At 72.2% G+C, this 17317-nt stretch overlaps 1 protein-coding gene across 2 annotated transcripts; it reads right to left on the bottom strand.

Moving 5' to 3' along the window:
• Positions 1-352: 352 nt before the first annotated feature.
• Positions 353-13281, bottom strand: ANO8 (anoctamin 8). Of its 2 annotated transcripts, XM_068920087.1 has the most exons (18): positions 13180-13281; positions 9775-9885; positions 9533-9665; positions 9302-9440; positions 9067-9163; positions 7896-8012; positions 7690-7817; positions 7250-7411; positions 6778-6930; positions 6359-6485; positions 6216-6271; positions 6023-6097; positions 5633-5776; positions 4666-5361; positions 4395-4586; positions 4182-4313; positions 3967-4077; positions 353-3867 (listed from the first exon to the last, which is right to left on the bottom strand). In XM_068920087.1, exons 1-18 carry the CDS (start codon positions 13277-13279, stop codon positions 3190-3192), a joined length of 3351 nt encoding a protein of 1116 aa, XP_068776188.1. In that variant the 5' UTR covers positions 13280-13281; the 3' UTR covers positions 353-3189. The 2 variants fall into 2 exon arrangements, with proteins under 2 accessions (XP_068776188.1, XP_068776189.1); XM_068920088.1 differs by lacking the exon at positions 5633-5776.
• Positions 13282-17317: the final 4036 nt, after the last annotated feature.

Here is a 17317-nt window from a genome sequence, read left to right as displayed (position 1 = left end):
GGGCAGAGCAGGCCAGGGGCCTGGGCTTCAGCTCCGGGTGTGATATTTGCAATAGTCCCGAAAGCAAAAATAAGCCTTTTGCAAGGTTTCTGACGAAGCTTTAAGAGGACGATCTGCCCGTCTCTACTTTTCCACTGCCTGGTCCCGTGTAGTGAAGACCTGGCTGCTCTGGTCACAGCAGAAAGGCTCCGTGGAGGACTCTGTTCTCCTCCTCTTGCCTCTCTGAACGTCTATTTGACAGCGTTCCTAGCATCCCCTTCCGCCCTCCCCAGGAACAGGGACGCTGAGACTCACTTTCCATAGCGGATGTGCTATGAGAACTGCTGTGGGCAATAAGTCGGCCTGTCTCAGACTTGTTGAAATATATTTTTATTGCATTTCTGCAGGTCTTATAAAAATATGACAAAATAAATTAAACATAAATAAATAACCCCCTTCATTTCGTTTAACTCCAAAAGAAACAAAACGCAAAAAAAAAGAAAAGAGAAAGGAAAAAAAAATCCCTCCTTTGTACAGTAATTGCCCGGACGAGTGAGATAGCAGACAGGCGGCCGCTTGTAGAAATACTTGGCGTAGAGAAACGTTTAAAAATGCCCTGGGCTGCCGGGGCGCTGGCAGCAGCGGGACCGAGCCCTGTGCTCTGGTATAGATCCCTGTGCTAGGAATAGATCCCATCAGGACTGTTACTCTCAGGAGGAAAACGCGATGAATAAAACTCCCTTTTAAGACCAGCGTGTTTTTAAACAATGACAGACGTGAGACTTGGCTTTGAGCCAAGCCCAGGAACCGGTAGCGGAACGAAAGGCCAAGGTGTGAGCGGAGGGTGGGAAAGGGGGCTGCCGCCTCTGCCCCGCTCCGGCGGATCCCGGTGATCCAGTGGATGCCGGCGATCCGGCAGCTCGCGGCTGGCCGGCCGGAGGGGAGAGGGCTGGGCGCAGGCGGAGCGGTGGGTCCCAGCAGGATGCGGCCGCCGCGCGGTGCAGTGGTGGGGAGCGAAGCTGAGGCGGTTACGGGCGTTTCGGGTAGCGGCAGGAGCCCGGCGAGGGTCCCCCGGGTTGGTGGGTGCCGCCGGCCAGGCAGAGCTCGAGGCTCTTCTCTCCTGCCCTCCCAACACGCTGCTGCTCCCGCTCGGCCATCCGAGAGCGGCCCCGGGGCACGGCTGGACGCAGGCCGTGGCGGCTGCGGTCTGGCTAGGTTTCTGGGCGCCTCTTTGCCCCGGTTTCGCAGCGGCGCGGAGCCCGGCGCGCCCCTGCCCCTGGCCTTGCCCCGGAAACCGCTCTGCTGCGGCCTCAGCTCAGCGCGTCTTCCCCTAGCTGGTCGGCGCGGCCGGACGCCGCGGCGCAACGCGGAGCGCCCGGGCAGCCCCGTGCCCTTGGCCCGGCGGGCGCTGGGGTGAGCACAGGGCACCGGGGCCGCCTGGGGTGTCCAAGCAGGTCCCCGGCCACGGGGAGCCCCAGGTGGCGCGACGGGAGCCGGCTCCGGCCCTGCCTTCCTGACCGTGCCGCCCGGGTGACCGGCTCTGCTCTTCTCCTGCCGCAGCGGCAAGGAGGTGCCGCTCGCCCCGCGGTCTCTCCGCTGCGCGCTTGGCCCCGCTCGTCTCCCGCGCTGGCGACGCGGACGCAGCTCGGCGCGCGCCTGGCCTGCCTTATTGCTGTCTAAAATGGCTTGGTTCAAAGGCAAGAAAACACGAGAGAGACCGGGGTGGAGGGAGAAAAAAAACCCTGACGTTTCCTACAGCCCAAGCCCTGGGCAGACTGGGGTACCCGGGCCCGGACGAGGCACAGCGGCGGCCCGCGAGCCTCCGCCTCTCCCCGGGTCCCTTCCGAAATGGCTCGTGGCCGGGGAGCAGAGCTGGCTGCGAGGGGCGAGCGGCCGCCGCGCCGGGTCCCGCGGCAGCCTCCAGCCCCGCGGCGCCAAGCGGAAGAGCCAAGGAGCGGCCGCCGGCACGGCGAGGACGGCGGCCGTTAAAGCGCTAAGGCTACAACCGGCGACAGCGCGACCTCGGTCCTGGCAGAAGCGAAGCTGCTCCCTCGACCCTGCCCTGGCGTCGAGCTCGCCGCCCCGACCCCGGTCCTTCTCGCGCACTCCGGCACGACGTCCGTGCGCAAGTGCCTTATTGCGAGACAACTCGGCGAAGGAAGGCAGCAGAGCGAAAGGGGACCGTCCCGGCTCGTGGTGCCGTCGCTGGCGGGCCGGGCTGCTCGCCGCTCCGAGGCCGCGCCGCCGGCGTCCTGCGCGGGCCGCTCCGAGCCGTCACACGAAGAACGGAAAAGAGTCGCTTGCGTTGGGTTTTGTTTGGTTTTTTTTTTTTTAGTGCAAGAAATGTTGCCCATGCATGGAAATCCAGGCGGCTCACGCTCGCCCCCCTCCCTCCCGGCAGTCCGTTCGGCAGAGCGGCAGGATGCCCCTGCGCTGGGAAAAGAGGGATGAATCCGAGCCCTCCGCAGGACCGGCCGCGAGGAGGGCACGGCGAGCCGGAGCCGGCCGGGGCAGGGCGCTGCCCGGCGCGGACAGGATCCCGGGGCGCTGCGGCCGCAGCGGGACGATGGCTGTATGGCAGAGAGGCCGTAGGCACGGGGTGAATCGGCTCCTCGCTGCTGCTCCCGCCGGCCGGAGCCATGGCGCCGAGCCCGGCTCCCTTCGCCGACGGCGGGACCGGCCGCTCCCGACGGCTCTCGCGGCACTGAGCTCCCGTCCGGCTCCTCCTGCAAGCCGGACCGCGGCATCGCCCCGGCTCTTCCCTCCGGCGGCGGGTGCGGGACGGCGGCATCACCCGAAGGAGCGCGAGGCAGAGGCAGCGGATCGCCGCGCCGGCCAGCCCTGCTGCTGCTGCTGCTGCCGCCGCTGCGCAACTCGACGGCGGTTCGCTCGTGCGTCCGTGGTGCAGGACGAGGCCAGGCCCCGGCCGGAGCTGGGGACGGCGCGGCAGCGGCCCAGCAAAGGGGCTCGAGGGATGCACGGGGACGTGGCGGAGGGGAACAGCCTGGGGGAACGGCGCGTGGGCTGGCGCATCCATGGGTGCTGGGCACCCTGGCTCCGGCGGGGCTCAGCCTGCCCCGGCACAGCCCAGCTCCGCGCTCCCTGCAGCGGGGGGACGAAGGCGAAGGGAGCGGAGAGGGTGACGATGTCCTTGGCTGCTTGAAGAAGAGACCGGGGAGCCGTGATCGCTCCGTCCCCCAAAGGCGCCGCTTAGAGTTTGTAGCCTCCGCTCTCCTCCTCCACCCGGATCTCCGGCTCCTCGCGGCCCCCCTCGTCCGGCGCCCCGTTGAGATGGGACTTGCTGGGGGCCGGTTTCTCGCCCGCGTCCGAGGAGGGGCCGGGCCGGGGCTGGGGCGAGGCGGTGGCCGCGGCGCCGTTGCCTCCGGCCCCTTCGGACTTGCCGAAGTTGAAGAGCTTGCCGGGGTTGAACGGCTTGGTGGGCGACTGGACCTTCTCGGTCCCCGCGTCCCTCTTAGTCTCCGGCGACTTCAGGAACTTGAAGCTGAGGAAGCCGGGGAGCTTGTTCTCGCTGCCGGTGGGGGACTGGGGGGACCTGGCCGCGGCCGTGCTGGCGGCCCCGGCCCCCCCGGAGAGGAACTTGCCCTGCAAAGGGATGATCTGCTTCAGCTTCATGACGTTGTTGGTGGCCAGGAGGGAGCTGGGTCTCTTGGGCTTGTCGGAGCCGTGCGAGGCGGCGCCGGAGCCCTTGCCCTTGCTCTGGCTCTTGTCGTGGGCCGGGTCCTGCCCGGCGGCCTCGGCCTTGGCCTCGTCGCGGCCGCACTCGCGCTCCTTGCGGGCCTGGTACTCGGCGTGCCGCTGCCGCTCTTCCTCCTCCCGCTTGCGCCGCTGCTGCTGCTGGAAGTGATGCTGCGCCTGGCGCTCGTGCTTCTGTTAACGACGGAGAGCTCGTTAGTCCCGGCGGTGGGCACGGGGCCCCGGCGGCTCCTGCACGGGGCCCCGGGCAGCTCCGGCTTGGGCAGCACCTACCTTGAAGGCCTCGCGGCGCTGGTACTCCAGTTTGGCCATCTCCTCGGCCACCCAGGCGGGGATGTCGGGGATGGCCACTTGGATGACGTATTTCAGGAAGAGGGCGAAGTGCTGCGGGGGGGTGCGGGGGGGCTGCGTGAGCGGCGTCCGGCCGGCATCGCCCCCCCCGCCAGAGCCGAGAGGGACGGGGACCGGCTCGGGTGGCACCTCCCTACCTCCAGCACCACCACGGAGATGATGGCTCCCTCGGGGCTGAGCCAGGGGAAGAGGCGCTGCAGCTGGCCGCACTGGGCGATCAGGTAGCAGTTCACCACGATGGCCAGGACGCCCATGGCCTCCATCACCTTCTGCAAGAGAGACGGCGCCGGGCCGGGCTGCGGCAGGCGGTTCGGGGGGGGGACGGCGGCGCCCCGCGGCGCCCTGCTCACCTGCCACTGCCCGATGCTCTCGACCCGCTGGCCGAAGGGGCGCTGGAGCCCCGTGCACAGCTTGAAGGCGTCGCTCCGGATCTCGATGATGTTGTTCACCAGGGCGCACATGGCGGCCAGCGGGAAGGCGGAGGAGAAGAGCACCACGTAGCCGAACTGGATGAACATCTCCTGGTAGTCCTGGAAGGTGTCCTGGGGGGAGGCAAGGGACGTGTCACCACGGCGTCCCACCGCCACCCCAGGGTGCCGTTCCCGCGCCGTCCCTGCTCACCTGGTACTTCGTCATGCAGCTCTCCACCTCGGCCTGCGTCAGCTGCGTGGAGTAGTCCTCCTCCGGCGGGTCGATCCACGAGGCCCGGTTCTGCCTCTTGCCTTCCTCCTCGCCCTCCTCCTCCTCCCCCCGGCTCTCGGCCCCCCTCCTCCTCCGGCCCGCTCGCAAGCTGGCGGCCGGCTCCGGCGCCTTGGCGGGGCTGCCGGGGGGACCTTCGGCCTCCTCCTCGTCCTCGCCCAGCTCGAAGACGGAGGCGGGGTCCATGCCCTTCTCCACCATGGTGGGGCTGCCCTCCTCGAGGAAGCTGTCGTCCTCGGCGCCGCCGCCGGGCTCGCCGCCGCGCCGCTCCGCCTTCTCGATGAAGCTCACCTTCTTCAGCTTGAGCCCGCAGTCCAGCGCGCTCTCGTCCTCCGAGTCCGACTCGCGCCGGCGCCCTTCCTCCTCCTCCTCCTCCTCCTCCTCCTCGGGCACCCCGCAGCCCCCGTTCAGACACTTCTTCTCGGCCCGCGGCGCCTGGCGGGCGGCCGGCGGGGGCGCGGGGCCGCGGCGGGCGAGCAGGCGGAGGACGGCGTGGCCGAGCTGGCGGAGGCGCCGCAGGCTCAGCTCGCCGCGCCGCAGCCTGCCGTACAGGTGGGGCTGCGACGCCTCCTTGACGTTCTGCAGGAACTGGCGGGTGATGAGCAGCGTGGCCAGCATCTGCGCGGGGTGGGTGGACACAGACACGGCGTCACCCCCGCCACCGCCTGGGTGCCCCCCCCCCCCCCGCTCGGCTCCGTCCTTCCTGGCTCTCCCCACCCCGGCACCGCTCGCGCCTCGGCTGAGCATCACCTTGGCGGTGCCGAGCCGGGCTGAGACCGCCCAAACTCGCCGCGGGTGTGTGCGCGCCCCCGGCAGCCGGCGTGCGGGGGGGCTGGGGGGGGGGGAAGACGGCATGCACGGCCCTGCCCGCCCCGCTCCCCGCTCCTACTTTGGATACTCCCAGTCTCCAGCAAAAGCCCAGGAGGCCCTTAAAGGAGATGATAGAGAGGTGGAGGTGGAGGAAGATGAAGGGGAGGAGAGCCTCTTTGAGCTGACGCACGAGGCTTTGGGAGAGAGAGAAGATGAGCAGGAGCTGTGGAAAGGGACAGAAGAACAGAGAGAAAGAAAGAGAGAGACCATGAAAAGGAGGAATAAGTCGAGGAGGGGTCGAGCTCGGCAGGCGGCCGGGAGCGGAGCAGCCGGGGGCGCGCGGGGACCCCGGGCGCAGGCGGAGCGGGAGCGGGGAGGTCGGGGCGGGCGGCGCGGGGCCGGGCCGGGCTGGGGGGGCACCGCGGGCTCCCCCCGGCCGCGCCGCCGCCCCCGCCCACGGCCCCCTTACCTCCTTCAGCCGCTCCATGTCCTTGAGGTAGAAACCGATGTAGAAAAGACTCAGGTAGGAATTCACAAACTGAAACTGCGGTGGGAGAGGAGCCGGGGCCGGGGGGGTCAGCGCGGGGCGGCCGGCGGCTGCCCCGGCCCCGTGCCGGGCGCCGCGGGGTGCCGGGACCCCCAGCCCCGCGCCGGGCGCTCACCAGGACTATTTTGATGATGAGGTGTTTCTCGTAGGCACTCTGCAGGCGGTAGTTCTCTGCAAGGCGGAAGGGGCAGGTTGGGGCGGCGGGCGCCGGCAGCGGGCGGAGGGCCGGCCCCGGCGCTGCCCCCGGCCCCCACGCACCCATGTCGTTCAGCCAGTACGCGATCTTCTTGTAAACCTCGTCGCAGGCCGTGACGATGACGGCCAGCACGATCTTGGGCAGGAAGCGGATGATCCGGGGCAGCTCCTTGATGCTCAGCACAAACTCCTGCAGGGATGGAGACGGGGATGGGGACGGGGATGGGGACAGGGATGGGGATGGGGACGGGGATGGGGACAGGGATGGAGACGGGGATGGGGACGGGGATGGGGACAGGGATGGGGATGGGGACGGGGATGGGGACGGGGATGGGGACGGGGACGGGGATGGGGATGGGGATGGGGATGGGGACAGGGATGGCGATGGGGACGGGGACAGGGACGGGGACGGGGACGGGGACAGGGACAGTGTCACCACCGGCCCCCGCCGCTGCGGCCGGGGCGAGGGGGAAAGCACCCACCTGGAGCTGGAAGCACCCCAGCATGATGAGGAAGACGAAGGAGAGGCAGAAGAGGCAGACGGGCAGGCTGACCAGGCACTGGAAGAGCAGGCGCTTCCACGGCGGGTAGTAAAACTCCTCGGCACTGGTCACGGGGCTGATCCTCTTAATGCCCTGAGCGGGGGGACGGTGGCGCGTGAGCCTCCCCGGGGCTGGGGGGTACCGTGGGGTCCCTCATGACCGCCCCCCCCTCCCAGTCCCATCCCACGAGGACCCAGCGCAGAGCCCCAGGGCGGCCGAGAGCAGCCGTGTGGCTGGTGAGTGTCACGAAGTTGCCAGTTCTCTGCGCCGAGCCCGGGCAGCTCATCGGGGTGGTGGGGAGCATAGCAGGGGCTGAGCCCCCTCCGCACACGTGGGACCGGCAGGGACAGTGCTGGGTTTCCTCCCGCGACCTCCCCCCCCCCCAAAAGGCCGGCCAGGCCCCCGCGCTCACCCTGAACTGGGGCCGGGGCTCCTCGATGGACTCGGCTGGGGTGTCCAGCGTCCCCCACTTGTAGGCGAACTCGGCCCCGCGGCGCTTCCACTCCTCCAGGAAGAGCGTGGCCCAGATGACGTTGAAGATGGCGAAGACCACGCAGCAGATATCCCGGCTGGTCTGCGAGGGGCAGGCAGGGCGCCGGCGTCGGTCCCCCGCCGTCCCCATCCCCATGCCGGGGCGGCCGGCGCCGAGCGGCAGCGAGGGGACCCCGCAGCGCTGCCCCGGCCCCTGCACCCGCGACGTGGCCGCGCGACGCCCGGGGCTGCTCTTGGGTGACTAACGGGACGAGGTGCCTCCCCGCTCCGCAGAGGCTGGAGCATCAAAGGGATGCTCCAAGGGAAAGCCCGGAGAGGAGGACGGAAACGCCCCCAGACCCCGGGAACAGCCCCTCTCACCTGGTCGCTCTCGGTGAAGGTGTAGAGGATGGAGCCGAAGACGGCGGGGTACACCATGGCCGAGGTGTAGAAGCCGAGCCAGGCGAAGTACATGGCGATCTTCACGCCAAAGTAGTCGCAGATCTCGTCTGCGGGAGCAGCGGGGCCGTGAGCGGGGCAGGGACCCCCGGGGACCCCCCCGGCCTCCCCCCCCCCCGGCGCCTTACCGAGCGGCTGGGCCTCGCACACCGCCTGCACCCAGGACTTCATGAGCCGCTTGAGGATCCTCTGCTCGTGCAGCGGGAAGACCTGCTGGATGACGCCGCGGGCGGCCAGCTCCGGGACTGCGCGGCGGGGCACGGCGTGAGTCCCCTCCGTCCCTCCTTCCCTGCGTGCGCCCACGGGGACACGCGTGTGCCCCGTCCCTCCCTCCGGACCGCGCCACAGAGAGGGGACCAGAGAAGGGACAACGGGCAGGAGGGGCTTGGGGTGACCGTGCCACATCAGGGCTCCATGTGCAGCACCGTCGCTGCCTGGCTCATCCCACGCTCGGCCTCGTGGCTCGGGGGGCTTCCAGCATCGCCTCGCAGCCACAGCTCCAGGGAGGGGGCCACGTGGTGACAACAACCCAGGGCCCCTTGCAGGGCACGTGGCCCCCACAGCCACCAGCCAGCGCTGCTGGGCCATGGCATGAGTTGGCCATGGGAAGCTGGCTGGGCATCGGGGTGGCTGCACCATGCTCCAATGCACCATGCTGGGCCATGCCGTGCTGTGCCGTGCCACGATGCACCGTGCTGTGCCATGCCATGCTGCATGCCGTGCTGTGCCATGCCACGATGCACCATGCTGTGCCATGCCATGCTGCATGCCGTGCTGTGCCATGCCACGATGCACCATGCTGTGCCATGCCATGCTGCATGCCGTGCTGTGCCATGCCACGATGCACCATGCTGTGCCATGCCATGCTGCATGCCGTGCTGTGCCGTGCCACGATGCACCGTGCTGTGCCATGCCATGCTGCATGCCGTGCTGTGCCATGCCACGATGCACCGTGCTGTGCCATGCCATGCTGCATGCCGTGCTGTGCCATGCCACGATGCACCATGCTGTGCCATGCTGCATGCCATGCTGCACCATGCCACGATGCACCGTGCCATACCATGCCATGCCATGCTATGCTGCACCATGCCATGCTGCACCATGCTGTGCCATACCATGCTGTGCTGCACCATGCCATGCTGCACCATGCCGTGCCGTGCCATGCCATGCCATGCTGTGCCATACCATGCCGTGCTGCACCATGCCGTGCTGGGCCACGCCATGCTGGGCCATGCTGTGCTGCACTGCGCTGTGCCATGCCAAGCTGCACCGTGCCGCGCGGCGCCGTGCAATACTCACTGATGGGCTGCCCCTCCAAGAAGTGGATGTTGTGCAGCGACTCGCCCTGCTTCGCCCGCAGGTTCTCCAGCCAGTACCTGATGATATTTTGCCGTTCCTGCGGCACCGGAGCGGTGTGAGCCTGGGGCGACGGGTGCTGCTGGCTGGCTCCCAGCGACACCCCCATCCCCGCTGCGCGTCCCCTCCCCGGGCCCTGCTTGTCCCCGTCCCCCTTCTCCCCCGCCCCGCGGCCCACCTGAGAGGTGAAGAAGTAAAGCTCGTTCTCGATGTTCTCGTAGATGTAGTCCTCCTCGCAGGAGAAGCTGCGCATGCCCCCGCCGAATTCGGCTTTCACCGGCTTCCGCAGCCCGATCTCGTCCGCCCCGCGCAGCAGGCTGCGGGGACACAGGGGACGCGCTGGAGAGGCGGCGCCGGCGCGGGGGGCTCCCATGGGTGGGGGGGGGGGGGAACCGGCGCCGGGTCCTACCTCTCGTAGGTGGCGGTGACGAAGAAGGCGTACACGCGGGTGAGCTTGTGGTGCCGCACCTGCACGATGAGCTCGGGGATGCCCAGGCGGATGTGGTTGAGGAGCCAGAGGAGCGTGTGGTCGTCGGTGGTGTCTGCGGGGCGGCGAGACGGCGGCTGGCACCCAGCCCCACCACCCTCCCGGCGTTGCACGCCGGCCCCCGGCCCCGCGCACGGCGCTGGGCGCCCCCGGCGCCTCCTTACCCGGGAAGGTCATGAGCACGTCGCAGTTCTCCGTGGGCACCGTCTTCATCCAGGCTTTGTGCGACATGATGTAGCGCCCGGCCTGGAGCAGCCGCTTCCCGAAGAGTTTATCTGGCGGGAGAGGCAGGGCGGGCTGAGCGGCCGAGGGCGGCGGGCGCGGGGGTCCCCGGCGCGTCCCGGGCCGCCCGCCGGGCTGCGCCAGGCGACGCTGCCTCCGGCTCCGGTTTCTCCTTTGGCAGGTCAAGGAGCCCAAAAAGGGCCTCGACAGCTGCCGGGGAGGAGCCGGCGGCGCGGCCTCGCACCCCTGCGGCGCCGGCGCCCCGCTCGCCTCCCGCCGCGGCCCCGCCGCAGGGCCACCGGCGCGCCGCCGCACGGGATGCGGATGGGAGGGAAAAAGATAGGGGAGAGCAGGGAGGGGGGAAAAAAAAAAAAAAAGCAGCCGGTCTCCATGGAAACGCGGGGAGGCCTCGAGCCGCGGGGCGCCGCGGGAAGCGCGGCGATGGGGACGGTCCCCCGGCTCCCCCCACGCGGGGACACGGCCCCTGCCGCGCCGCCGGGGGCTGGCGGTCCCCGAGTGCCGGCGCTGCGGAGCAGGGGGGCCCGGCGCATCCCAAAACGCCGCCCCGAGCTGGCGGGCGGGCCGGCCGGGCTGCTCGGCCTCCCCGGTGATGCCCGTCCGTGGGCAGGAGCAGCGGGACCCCCGGCTCTCCCCGGCCCACAGCGGCAGCGCTGCCGGCTGGCTCCGTGCCTCAGTTTCCCCCACCTAAGCCACGGAGGAGGAGCCGCGCCGGGCAGGGGCGCTGTGTCCCCGGGGGACGTCACGGCCGCTGCGGTTCCCCGCAGCCAGCTGCCAACCTGCCCCAGGGCCGGGCAGGTCCCGCGGCACCGGAAACCCTGTCCCAGCACCTCGCGCCGGGAACCGGTCGAGCTGGCCGGGAGCATCCCGTCTGCCGGGGCCACCCCGCACCGGAAATGCCAGGACACCCCCGGGCCCTTGGCGGACGTGCCCCGGCCCCGGGGAGCCCTGGGGGAGCCCGGCTGCTGGGCAGCCCCTTCCCGGAGAGCTGTCCGAGAGGTGGGCTGAGACCCGACAAACTCATCTCCAGCGCTGGGCTCTAACCCTCGGCTGCTGCGGGGGCCGGGCGGGACGGGGCCGCCCGAGGTTACGGCCATCCCACCGCGCGCTGAAAGGGCACCCTGTCCCGGCTGCACGTGGGCGCCAGCACCCGGCCGGCGCCGCGGCCCTGCCGCCCGCCCCATCCCGCCGTCACCACCGCCGTGCCCGGCACAAGCCCGGCATTGTGGCCGGCGGCGCAGCTGCGGCGAGAGGCAGAGCCGGGCCGGGCACCCCGAGCGCGTGCTGCCCGGCGAGGCGCCACGCTGCCCGCTCGGCCCCCAGCCCGGCACCGCGGAGCGCTGGCTTCCCCCCGGCGCCGGGCCTGCGATACGCCGCTGTTTGGCCCCCCTCGCTCCGAAAGCTGCCCGCGCGTCGCACCTCGCTGGCGAGCGCCCCGTGCTGCAGGAGGGAGCGGGCGCGCGCCGGGGCGGGAGGCGGCGGGAGCCCGGCTCCCCCTTCGCCGCTCATCCTCCCGGGGCCGCTAACCTTGGCTCTCCAGCGTAAGGTCACCGGAGCCGCAGAGCTCTGGCGACTGCCGAATCGCTGCCCTGCGGCGGAGAGGAGCCCGCGGCGGGCGGCGCGCGCCGGCACCGGGCCCCGGCGGCGATGCCGCCCCGCCGCGGGAGGCCGCTTCCCGGGAGGACCCAAACTGGGTCACTCCTGGCGCTCCTGCTGGCGGGAGTCCCCGGCTCGGCTTTCCTCCCCCCCCCCCCCCCGGCCCCAGCCGCGGCCCTCCGCTCACCCCCCTCGCCCTGCCCCCGGGGGCTGCCCGGCCCCCCGCCACGTCCGCAGGGGTGTCACCGGGGCGGCTGCGGGGTGGCCGGGCTGCATCGCCACCTCCTGCCCCGGCCCCAGGGAGCAAACCCAAACCCCCCCTCCCGCACCCACTGCCCAGCTCTGCCCTGGCCCCAGCCCCGCATGGGGCAAGGGCGGGGGGGGGGGGCATGGACCTGCCCTGGGGGCGCGGACCCCTCCTGGGGGCGCAGGGACCCGCTCCGGAGGGGGCACGGACCTGTCCCAGGGAGGTCGCAGATATGTCCCGGGGCACGCACACCCGATACTGGGGGGCCCGGCCTTGTCCTGGGGGGAACAGACCCCATCCTGGGGGGGGCACACACACTGGTCCCAGGGAGGGGGGGGACGCACAGTCCCAATCCACAGGGACCACAGACCTGTCCTGGGGGCGCACGGACCGGATACCCCGGGGGCTTGGAGCTGTCCAGGTGGGAGCACGGACCCCGTCCCGGGGGGATGGCAGCCCTGTCCTGGGGGGTCACGGTCCCCATCCTGGGGGGATGGCAGCCCTGCCTAGAGGGGACACAGACTGCACCCCGGGGGGATGGCAGCCCTGTCCTGGGGGGTCACGGTCCCCATCCTGCGGGGATGGCAGCCCTGACCCGGGGGGGGTCACAGTCCCCATCCCGGGGGGGTGGCAGCCCTGTCCCGTTGTGGGGGGGGGGCACAGACTGCACCCCAGGGGGATGGCAGCCCTGTCCTGGGGGGTCACGGTCCCCATCCTGCGGGGATGGCAGCCCTGACCCGGGGGGGGTCACAGTCCCCATCCCGGGGGGGTGGCAGCCCTGTCCCGTTGTGGGGGGGGGGCACAGACTGCACCCCAGGGGGATGGCAGCCCTGTCCTGGGGGGTCACGGTCCCCATCCTGCGGGGATGGCAGCCCTGACCCGGGGGGGGTCACAGTCCCCATCCCGGGGGGGTGGCAGCCCTGTCCCGTTGTGGGGGGGGGGCACAGACTGCACCCCAGGGGGATGGCAGCCCTGTCCTGGGGGGTCACGGTCCCCATCCTGCGGGGATGGCAGCCCTGACCCGGGGGGGGTCACAGTCCCCATCCCGGGGGGGTGGCAGCCCTGTCCCGTTGTGGGGGGGGGGCACAGACTGCACCCCAGGGGGATGGCAGCCCTGTTCCGGGGAGTCACGGTCCCCATCCCGGGGAGGTGGCAGCCCTGTCCCGGGGGAGGCCGGTCCCCACCCGGCGCAGGAGCTGTCCCGCCGCTCGGCCGTGCCCCGGCGACATCCGCATTGAGCCGCAGGGAGCGGCCCCCCCGCTGCCGCCGGCCGCAGCCCGCGGCCCCTGCGCGCACCGACGGGCCGGGCCGGGACCGGGACCGGGACCGGGACCGGGACAGGGGCGGCAGCGGAGGGGCCCGGAGCCGCGCACCGCAGCGTGGGGGGGGGGGGACGCCGGGCCTGCAGCCTCCCCCCCGCCTCCTCCCCAGCCCCCATCCCCGGGCCGCTGCCCCCTCCCTCCCGATGTCCCCCGGTGCCACCTACCCAGGACGCCGGCCGGGGCGGCCGGCTCCGCTCGCTCCTCGGCGGCCGGGGCCCGCCGGGGCCGCTCGGCGTCCTGCGCTGCCGCCGGCGGGTCGGGCATGGTGCGGGGCTGCGGGGGCTGCGGGGGCTGCGGGGGCTGCGGGGGCTGCGGGCCGCGGCGGGCGCCGGCGCATGGGGCCGCGGGGGCTGCGGGCGCGGGGCCGCCGCCGCCGCCGCCGGCCGGGAGGAGGGGACAAAGCGGCGGAGCGCCGCGCTCCCGGCCCCTTTAATTGTCTGGTTGGTCGCCGGCTCCCCAGCGCCCGGCGGCACCGGCCGCGGGGCCCAGGTGTCCGGGACGCGCACCCCCCCCCCTCCTAACAGCTGGCCATGGGGGGCCCAGGCGTTCGGCTCCTCCCTCCCCCGCAGCCCGGGGACAGGACCCGCAGCATCCCGGGTGGCAGCGCCCCGCCCCGCAGCCTTTGTCGTCGTCCCCCCCCCCCCGAGGTGTCCCCACGTCCCCTGCCCCCCTCCGAGGTGTCCCCGCATCCCCTGCCCGGCCGGTCCTCCCACTGCCCCACATCCCTCTGCCCCCCCCGAGGTGTCCCCATGTCCCCTGCCCCCCTCCGAGGTGTCCCCACATCCCCTGCCCCCCCCGAGGTGTCCCCACGTCCCCTGCCCCCCCCCGAGGTGTCCCCGCATCCCCTGCCCGGCCGGTCCTCCCACTGCCCCACATCCCTCTGCCCCCCCCGAGGTGTCCCCATGTCCCCTGCCCCCCTCCGAGGTGTCCCCACATCCCCTGCCCCCCCCGAGGTGTCCCCACGTCCCCTGCCCCCCTCCGAGGTGTCCCCGCATCCCCTGCCCGGCCGGTCCTCCCACTGCCCCACATCCCTCTGCCCCCCCCGAGGTGTCCCCATGTCCCCTGCCCCCCTCCGAGGTGTCCCCACATCCCCTGCCCCCCCCGAGGTGTCCCCACGTCCCCTGCCCCCCTCCGAGGTGTCCCCGCATCCCCTGCCCGGCCGGTCCTCCCACTGCCCCACCTCCCTCTGCCCCCCCCGAGGTGTCCCCATGTCCCCTGCCCCCCTCCGAGGTGTCCCCACATCCCCTGCCCCCCCCGAGGTGTCCCCACGTCCCCTGCCCCCCTCCGAGGTGTCCCCGCATCCCCTGCCCGGCCGGTCCTCCCACTGCCCCACATCCCTCTGCCCCCCCCGAGGTGTCCCCATGTCCCCTGCCCCCCTCCGAGGTGTCCCCACATCCCCTGCCCCCCCCGAGGTGTCCCCACGTCCCCTGCCCCCCTCCGAGGTGTCCCCGCATCCCCTGCCCGGCCGGTCCTCCCACTGCCCCACATCCCTCTGCCCCCCCCGAGGTGTCCCCATGTCCCCTGCCCCCCTCCGAGGTGTCCCCACATCCCCTGCCCCCCCCGAGGTGTCCCCACGTCCCCTGCCCCCCTCCGAGGTGTCCCCGCATCCCCTGCCCGGCCGGTCCTCCCACTGCCCCACATCCCTCTGCCCCCCCCGAGGTGTCCCCATGTCCCCTGCCCCCCTCCGAGGTGTCCCCACATCCCCTGCCCCCCCCGAGGTGTCCCCATGTCCCCTGCCCCCCTCCGAGGTGTCCCCGCATCCCCTGCCCGGCCGGTCCTCCCACTGCCCCACCTCCCTCTGCCCCCCCCGAGGTGTCCCCACGTCCCCTGCCCCCTCGGAGGTGTCCCCGCATCCCACACCCGGCTGGTCCTCCCACTGCCCCACATCCCCCCGCCCCTCCCAGGTGTCCCCGCATCCTCTGCCCAGCTGGTCCCCCCACTGCCCCACATCCCTGTGCCCCCCTCCGAGGTGTCCCCACATCCCCTGCCCGGCCGGTCCCCCCACCACCCTGACGCGCCAGCCCCCCGCCCGGCCCAGCCCCACGGGTCACGGTGTTATTTCGAGCGCCCCGGCCGGGCGGGAAGGCACGCAGGTAACCTGACCTGGGCTACACAGTGTCCCGCTGACCTTTCGGGAGCCCTCCTCTGCCCCCCACCCCGTGGCCTGGTCCCCGGTGCCCCGTGGGGACACGGCAGGGGACCCGGCGCAGCCCCTCGCGGGGTCTGCGGGACGCCGGATCCCGGCCGCGGGCGTCCCGCGAGCCCCACGGCGGCGCAGGCGGCGGGGCGTGCGGGAGCCCCCGCGCCGCGTCCTGCTCAGTCCCCCCAGGCCGGCTGCCTGCCCGCAGCTATTTTAGGGCAAGGCGCCGGGTGCCAGCTCTGACGGCCGTGACGAACGATGCCACAAGGAACCGGCCTCTCCTCCGGCATCCGCGCTTGGAGCCCGCGGCGCGTTTGCCACCGGCCGCCGGAGCCTGGCACGTCCGGGGCCCTCTTGGCGCCGGGGCTGCGCCTGCTGCAGCAGCCCGGGCCGGGGGCCAGGCCCCCGCGTCGGGGCCCCGGAGCCCCAATCCCCCCCGCCCCATGGCCAGCGCTGCGGGGGCTGCGCTCGGGCTGCCCCGGACCTTCCCGAGACTCCGCGTGGGCCGGACCCACGCGCCCAGCTGGGAAAAATTTGGGGACACCTTGGGGGGGGGGTCTGGACTGGCTTGGTTACTTGGCATCTGTCCCAGGGGCATGTGCAGGGGGTGTGCATGCAGGGGGGGGGGGTGCAGGTGAGGGGGTACCCTGGGGTGCACAAAGGGCTGTGCACACACACACAGGGCTGTGCGTGCGGGTGTGCGCGCCAGGCTGTGTGCAGGCGGGGGGGGGTGTGCAGGCGGTGGTGCACGCGAGGGTGCACAAAGGGCTGTGCACACACACACACAGGGCTGTGCGTGTGGGTGTGCGCGCCAGGCTGTGTGCAGGCGGGGGGGGGGGTGTGCAGGCGGTGGTGCACGCGAGGGTGCACAAAGGGCTGTGCACACACACACACAGGGCTGTGCGTGCGGGTGTGCGCGCCAGGCTGTGTGCAGGCGGGGGGGCATGGAGGGCTCCGCTGCGGCACCTCCCTTTGTTTTGCCTTCCCCATTTCTGGCCATCTGCGTGCGGGGGGCTCCCTGGGCGGGGGCCAGAGGGTGGCTGGGGGGGTTGCTCCACGGCAAGGGCCTGAGCCGGAGCCGGAGCCGGAGCCGGAGCCGGAGCGGACGGTGTTCCCAGCATCCCTGCACGCGCCGCCGCTCGCTCCTCCCGCTGCCAGTGCCTTTGTCTGCCCGGGCGTCCCCCCCGCCGCAGCGTCCCCGCGTCCTCGCCAGGCCCCGCAGGCCGCGCGCGGCCCCCCCGGCACCGCCCGTCTGCACAAAGCTGCTGGGAGCTGGGGAGGGGTCCCATGTCCCCGGGAGCATCCCAGTGTCCCCAGCAGCGTCCCAGTGTCCCCAGCAGCGTCCCAGTGCCCAGCGCCTGCTCAGGGAAAATTTCTATGGTTCACGGAGCGGCGCGGCGCCGGGAGGCTGCGATTCCCGCTCGGCCGCGCTGGCTGCCGGCCTCAGCCGACGCTCTGGGCTTCCCGGGGACGGAGCATCTGCGGCTCGGCGGGGTCCGGGGCCAGACGGTCCCCAGCGCCGGGACCCCCGGCACGGCCGAGGTAGACCGGGGCAGGGGGCATCCAAAAATCCCAAGAGCTTCGGCTGGGGCACAGGACACAAGCAGCCGCTGCAGGATTAGTGCGGGTCAGCGGGTGCAAAGGGGCTGGAGGCCGGGGAGGGGAGGCAGGGGGGGTTCCCACGGTGGCCGCGGGTGCTGTCCCCCCTGCCCCGGCCACCTGCCCCCTGCCCAGACCCAGATTCGGGGACACATGGGGCTGGGGGTTATTTTTAGGGTGCAGAAAAGGCCCTGCCAGGCTCCCACAGCCCAGCTGGGCCTCGGCTGCCCGCTGGGGGCCGCGGGTGTCCTGTTCCCGGGGAGGTGACAGCGAGGCCACATGTCCCAGCCCCTGCCACCAAAATAGCTCCGGCACCCGGGGAACCGCTGCTGAGAGCCGCCGGGGGGAGAAGGGGTGGGGTGGGGGGGCAAATGCAGCCGGCAAAGCCGTGCGGAGCCTTGCAGAGGGCGGCGGGGCCGGGCAGGGCGCAGGGGACAGCGCGGGGACCGGCCGCCCCCGCCCCGCCGGCGACACGGGGACGCGCCGGGCAGCGCCGCTCCCGCCGCCGGGCGGAAGCGATTCGCTCCTGCGCAGCCTCAGGCGGCGCGGCGTCGGCCGTGCTG

The sequence above is a fragment of the Struthio camelus genome, chromosome 26 (assembly GCF_040807025.1).
Source record: "Struthio camelus isolate bStrCam1 chromosome 26, bStrCam1.hap1, whole genome shotgun sequence".
Taxonomy (NCBI): Eukaryota; Metazoa; Chordata; class Aves; order Struthioniformes; family Struthionidae; genus Struthio; species Struthio camelus.
Note: the sequence above shows the minus strand (reverse complement) of the source record. Positions and strands in the feature narration are given on the sequence as shown.